The sequence below is a fragment of the Salvelinus alpinus genome, chromosome 1 (genome assembly GCF_045679555.1).
Source record: "Salvelinus alpinus chromosome 1, SLU_Salpinus.1, whole genome shotgun sequence".
NCBI lineage: Eukaryota > Metazoa > Chordata > Actinopteri > Salmoniformes > Salmonidae > Salvelinus > Salvelinus alpinus.
This window is the reverse complement of record NC_092086.1, coordinates 80,970,953-80,977,793: the sequence shown is the minus strand read 5'-3', so window position 1 is coordinate 80,977,793 and position 6,841 is coordinate 80,970,953. Positions and strand designations below refer to the sequence as shown.

The window sequence follows — 6,841 nt, the reverse complement described above, 5'->3', positions numbered from 1 at the left end:
TCTCGCCATCACGGTTGACAACTCCATTGTGTCCTCCTCCCAGAGTGCTAAGAACCTTGGCGTGATCCTGGACAACACCCTGTCGTTCTCAACTAACATCAAGGCGGTGACCCGTTCCTGTAGGTTCATGCTCTACAACATTCGCAGAGTACGACCCTGCCTCACGCAGGAAGCGGCGCAGGTCCTAATCCAGGCACTTGTCATCTCCCGTCTGGATTACTGCAACTCGCTGTTGGCTGGGCTCCCTGCCTGTGCCATTAAACCCCTACAACTCATCCAGAACGCCGCAGCCCGTCTGGTGTTCAACTTTCCCAAGTTCTCTCACGTCACCCCGCTCCTCCGCTCTCTCCACTGGCTTCCAGTTGAAGCTCGCATCCGCTACAAGACCATGGTGCTTGCCTACGGAGCTGTGAGGGGAACGGCACCTCCGTACCTTCAGGCTCTGATCAGGCCCTACACCCAAACAAGGGCACTGCGTTCATCCACCTCTGGCCTGCTCGCCTCCCTACCTCTGAGGAAGTACAGTTCCCGCTCAGCCCAGTCAAAACTGTTCGCTGCTCTGGCACCCCAATGGTGGAACAAACTCCCTCACGACGCCAGGTCAGCGGAGTCAATCACCACCTTCCGGAGACACCTGAAACCCCACCTCTTTAAGGAATACCTAGGATAGGATAAAGTAATCCTTCTAACCCTCCCCCCCTTAAAAGAGTTAGATGCACTATTGTAAAGTGGTTGTTCCACTGGATATCATAAGGTGAATGCACCAATTTGTAAGTCGCTCTGGATAAGAGCGTCTGCTAAATGACTTAAATGTAAATGTAAATGTAATCTAAAAGTGACTTTGTTGAGCTTCACAATAGATTGTTGATACTTTCAGATTTGGACATAACATACTTGGATTTGGGTATTTTTAATATTGCATTCATTACTGAAGCATAAAATTGGCATGATGGGAACTAGACTAGTTAAAATGCTTGGGTGGGCATTCTAGACAGGTCTACTGTGATTGAATGTTAGTCCTGTTACCCAGTGAAAAGGAAACAAAAAGAACAGACTCAGTACAAGTTAATGAACTTTTTTATATCATACATAAGACCGCTTGAATATAATACAAAGGGCTTGTCCATTTTGTATCTTTTTGTAACATCATATACACAGCAAGTATTGACTAGATCTTACAATCTGTGGACACAGGTACTTTCCCCATGCCGTTTAATCTTAACAGTGCACGTCAGATGTCCTGTAACCAAACTATGTTGTCAATCACTCAAAACCAGACTGGGGGACAGAAAATAAAGGGTGGCAAGTAGGACAAAGCTTTTATTTGAATGAAACAGGGAGCAGAGCAGAAATTATACTGAACACTTGGGAGTAAACGTTGGATGTTTGTTGACTGGTTATATGGTGACGATCATGGCTTTCACACACATGTATCAGTAGCCTGACTTCAAATGGACCCACGGTTGAAGCTTATGCCAATTTTAATGTAACTTAAATTAGTTCCTGTAATACGTACATCATTTCTTATGTATTTGTTATATATTAAAACACAGCTGTCATTCAGGTTCGTAGACATACACCCACACACTATACCCTGTCTATAATATTTAAGGTATGCATATCTATTGTCCTGTTTAAATTTAAACCCTACAAGTTTTGCATTTGTACTGGCATTGTCAACTACTTTGGCCTGGAAGCACTGTTACCCATTGACTAATATCACAGAATAACTTCCACTGCATGGTCTCCACATTGACTTAAATGTACTCAAAATACCATTAGGAAAAAAGTAGTGAGTTCTAAACTTACTTTATTAAAAAAATATAAATATATACATAAATTCTATTTCAACTATTAAAATGGGGTTGAAAAGTAAACACCTGAAGCCTGTGTTGTCATGGACACCTTTCCTCTAGCTGTTGCCGCCCCTTTCCATTTGCAACTGGTACAAAACGTTGGCCAGTTCTCTCGTATCCTCTGGCATCACACGAGGAGACTGGAGTATGACGCTCCAGCAGACAGGGCTCACTTCTCACTCCATCCATCCCTACTAGTTTCCTTTTGGATTTAACACCCATGGTGAGAGCTTCAGTCAAACACATGAATTTGAGCTAATTAGAGCAGTACCCCATCTCCAAAACCATCTAAACATGTGGATGTGTACAGTGCCTCTGCTAGCTAGGTCAAATAGGGTTGCTTCAAAATTGAGGGGGGAAAAGCGGTACCATTTTAGCCACTGCCGTGAAGACTGCCAAAAGTCATTTTAAGGCAGCTTTACCCAGATAGATAGGCATGTTTGAAACAGCCTCTAAATCCCAGGTCACAAATTGAAGGATTAATGCACTGTTATTAACATTTTTTTCCTCTCGACTCATGAATACAAGGACTTGCCTCGACTCATAGCCACCATACTGATACTCCGGAACCCGCAGAGTAGCAACCAGCGTTGGCATCTATTGTCCCTCAAGTCATTGATAACGGGAAAAAAAGTTATACCAATGAGAGATTTGTTTTTGTGTTTTTGTCTTTTTTTGAGAACCTTACAACCAATTCTGTCGAGGATACAGCTAACAGTAAATGTATTGAGTTCAACAACAGTTCCAGTTTTGCTAAAGCAATAGATACAGCCATTTTTACTGACATTTAAAAAAGGTATTGATACACCTTGTGTCAAAGTGCAGAACTGCTACATTATTTGTTACAGACATCTATGTGCTATAAAAAACAGCTTTGGTACAATAAATTATCAAAAGGGAAAATAAATCTTTGTAAAATTCACAGCATAATTGTGAGACAAAAAAAAAATCAGTCACATAAAATTCTGCATGTTTTCATTTTCAAGAACCGAAGACATTTGTGCAGAAGCTCTGTTGGAGGAACCACATGCTGAAGAAACAAAGCAAAGAAAAGCAAGTAAAAAGCAGGAAGGGACACAGTCGTAGCTAATTCCATCCATCTTGCAAAAACACTACTGTGAACTTGCAAGGCCCTGCAATCACTGGGCCTCGCAAGTCATACATTTTAGTTAAAGGCCTCTTAAATTAGCATTCTCAAAAACACCTTTTCTTCCTATTTTAAATTTTTAAAGATTTTTTTTGTTTTTATCCATACTTCAAAAATACAGGAAAGCTAGTTTCTCATTTAAACGATAATGTCCAGCTTCTTTCCCCCACCCTCATTTCAGAGTCCAAAAAATCATAAGGCCAAAGGGTTATCTCAAAAAACTGCTACTGCCCGGACATCTGTACTTTAGTTTTGAGCAGGACCGGCCCTGGCTGCTGCTCCTCAGTAGATCTCGTCAGTATGGCCCTGTTCCAGGGACCTGGTCAGGGCCCACCTTCACTGCTCTGGGGCCTCCCAGCTCTCTGCTGCCCAGCTGCACACGTGCTGACCTCGGCTAGAGAGCGCCGGCCCACAGTTCGCATCGGCACCCATCTCAAACAGAGAAAGAGTGACACGGACAAACCCAGCGAGAAGGAACCTCCCTGCATAATGCTTCATTCCTCTGCAACTCTACAGGTCTCACAACTCTCAGGTGGAATTGCACAACAGAACAGAGAAATTCAAATGAGAACAAAAAGTACAAAAGAGAAAATAATTCTTGCCGAAGACAGGGAAAAAAAGGCAAATGTGTGGATAGGAGTTGCTGGAAGTGTTATGGTACTGTAGCAATTTCTTTACTAAATAGCCATTGGCAAAAGAGGGCCACGTAATTTTCTAACCACATACTTCTAAGCTCTCAGCTGACAATAACAAGGAATAATGCAAACCATGCAGTCAAGTGAGAGGTGAATGTGAAATGTATGGGTGTTTCAGTACTGTTGTGAAGTATGCTATGCGAGACAGTTTGTAGTAAAAATCTGTAATTCCCTGTGAACACTGAAAATGGTAGATCCAAAAATCCCATTTGAAAACCAAAGTAAATAGAGAAACCCAAGGGTGGCATGGGGAAGAGTAGTTGGAGAGATGGTGGGCTCTGCACTGTGGTAGCGGGTCAGTGATAATCGCCCCTCTAATTTTAAGCAGCTTTTTGATCTCTATGCACTTTTTTGTTGAAAAAAACACCACCTAAAAAAATACAAATAGAAAAAAAAAAACATTCTCAGTTTAGTCATGAACTGGCAACAGAACTCTGCTGTACACAGACTCCCGCCATGGGCGACTCCTCCCTGTCTATGCCCTGTCTCATGCCCATGGGGTAGGTGGGGTGGCCCGCCATTCCAGTCTCTTGTCTGGGGTTGGAGAAGGCACCCAGTCCCATGGTCATGCTCCCATTCCTACCAAAGTCCAAGGCTGCGTTGGTGGGGAGCGGGCGCAACTGGTAGGCCTGGTTGCCCTGGGCCCCGGTGGAGGAGGAAGATGTGGAGGAGGAGGAGGCGGAGGAAGACAGGGAGGTCATGGACAGGTGGCCGTGCACCACCTCCATGGAGTTCTCCGTGGAGGCGCTGTTGGTGGGGGAGCGGTAGAGGCGGGGCCGGGGCCGTGCTGGCAGGCCCTGCTGTCCATGAGGGTGATGGTGTCCATGGTGATGGTGTCCGTGGTGATGGTGATGGTGGGTGGAGGAGATGTTGCCGGGGGCCAAAGGGTGGATGGCTTTGGGCGCCTGGGGAGGCACGTGGAAGGTGGTCTCCTGGACGGGATGGGTCTCCACCGTCACAGTCTGCACCCCTTCGCCACCAGCCCAGCCCACAGGGGGAGGGAACGGCTGCCTCGCCTAACGCACAACAGCAACACAGTCAGGTTGAGTAACTAACAACTGATAAGAGGTCATTTAACTCTGTCTGAATAAACACACATATGTTGAGAGAACCCAAGACTTCCCCTGTGGCTATGGGGCTCATCTAGCTCAAATGGGAGTTGATGTAAAGGTTGTCAACCTGGGTTATAGACTAAGTTGGCCAGGAGCAATAGTGTGTGTGTGTTTGTGTGACTTGCCTGTGGGCAGAGATTTTCGCAGTCCATGACCTGCACGGAGGCGCTGAAGTGACCTCCGCTGTGCCGGAGCTGATGCGTGGGGTCCGAGCGCGCCCGCCCACTGGTGCTTGTGCCAGATGACCCTCCTGCAGGAAAGAGACAAACAGAAGCAGGTTGACATTCAATTTTAATGTTGAACTTCTGAGACAGTTCCATTCTGCCTGATGGCGCTGCACTACTGTACCTGAGCTGTTAGTTCATTGCTATCATTTCATCATGTCTGATCCAGGGTTTGAAATCCATTCCTGAGGGATTCCCAGTGTGCTGGGCTAGAACAAACAAAGTGAACACCCTGGGGTTCCCCCAGGATTGGACAGAGACACGGGTCTAACATCATGCTAAAGCTTCAAAGTGAACACCCACTTCTCCTAGCAGCGTCGCGGCTGCAGTGTTCTCCCTACCTGAGCTGGAGGAGGTGCTGGAGGTGGTTCCCGAGGACTGGGACTGCTCCAGCGCTGGGCTGGTGGACACACTGCTGCTCGTATTGGTCCCCTCATCCGCCGTCTTCTTGAAGAAGCTGTGCTGCAAAGCGTAGTAGGGCTGGATGCGGCTCTTGGGGTCGTAGTCCAGCATCCGCAGGATTAGGTCCTTGAACTTCAAGTAGTCGGCTACAGCGTGGCCAGACTCGCCTGCCCGCCGCCCCCCAGGACCCCCCGCCTCCACACCCAGGATGCTGTGCAGCTTCCGCGTACCCGGCGGCTTATACTGCGCACACACACACAGAGACCAGAAACTTTAGGAGGATGCATACTATTGCAAAGGAGAGTTATGACATCACAACACAACATAATTGACAGAGTGATTTGTTGAACTCACCCTTTTGCCATCTTTGGTCTTCTTTGCACCCCACGTACTGTCAGACATTTTCTCGAAGAACTTCCTGGCCTTGGGGGCCTGGTCCAATATGTAATTGGGAGGGACGCCCAGCACTTCCACTATTTTGTTCATTTGATCAATCTGAAAAATCAGGAAGACATAATTGAGAACGACATCTTAACCTCTCGGGCACTGTAACTGAGTTTTAAATTGCCTGTTCCTCAGAGTTTAAAAACCTTGATCTTTTTTAAATATACAAATATTGATAAAACATAGAAATAACATAACATTTATCAAAAATAAAACAACTCAAATAGGTGAAAAGTTGAGTCATGTCTACTACTAAAAAATTCAAAAGCACCACAGCTCCCTCTGTTGGTGATTATAAGGTTCTCACTGCCTATGCCTGCCATCTTCATGAAGGCAAAAACTGAAAATCTCTCATGAGCATAATAATGTCGCAGGACAGCATAATCTGACGAGTTATATCATCCCAAATAATGACTGCATCATTTCATTCCATAAGTCCTACCTCGTTGGCCCCACTAAAGAGGGGCTCTCCGGTGTGCATCTCCACCAGGATGCAGCCCAGGGACCACATGTCAATGGCCAGGTCGTAAGGCATGCCCAGCAACACCTCTGGGGATCGGTAGAACCGACTCTGGATGTACTGGTAGATCTGAGTGGAAAGAAAGGGGTCACGGCTGTTAGGGCATTGCATTTATGTTCTCCTTTTGTAGGAGGTCAACTATAAAGACAGACAGACGGCAGGTTTTCAGCAGAAATAAAGTTTGTTAGCTACAGTGGTTGTTCCCTCAAGGTTAGAAGAGGATAACGGGTAGCTACAATTTGGTACTTATGTCATCATATGTGTAGGGTAGGCCATGTAATGTGCAACCTTTTCCACACAAATATGAATTAAAAACATTTGTTAATTTTCTTTCCACATCATACTCTACCAATCCATCTATCCAATAATAAATTAATCCATTAAATACAGAATCCATAGTGGGTCACAACTAGTGATGCACCGATATTACATTTTTTGGCA

The 6,841-nt window shown here is 45.6% G+C and overlaps 1 protein-coding gene across 5 annotated transcripts in view; it reads right to left on the bottom strand.

The window, feature by feature from the left end:
- Positions 1-1,059: 1,059 nt before the first annotated feature.
- LOC139531362 (dual specificity tyrosine-phosphorylation-regulated kinase 1A-like) overlaps positions 1,060-6,841 on the bottom strand; it is a 48,260-nt gene continuing 42,478 nt past the window's right edge. For all 5 annotated transcript variants that reach the window (XM_071327828.1, XM_071327838.1, XM_071327843.1 and 2 more), the window contains 5 exons: positions 6,323-6,469; positions 5,791-5,931; positions 5,376-5,679; positions 4,936-5,060; positions 1,060-4,714 (listed from right to left, as the gene is read on the bottom strand). In XM_071327828.1, the coding sequence (XP_071183929.1) occupies positions 4,112-4,714; positions 4,936-5,060; positions 5,376-5,679; positions 5,791-5,931; positions 6,323-6,469 (1,320 nt within the window). In that variant the 3' untranslated portion in view covers positions 1,060-4,111. The remainder of the gene's footprint in view (positions 4,715-4,935; positions 5,061-5,375; positions 5,680-5,790; positions 5,932-6,322; positions 6,470-6,841) is intronic.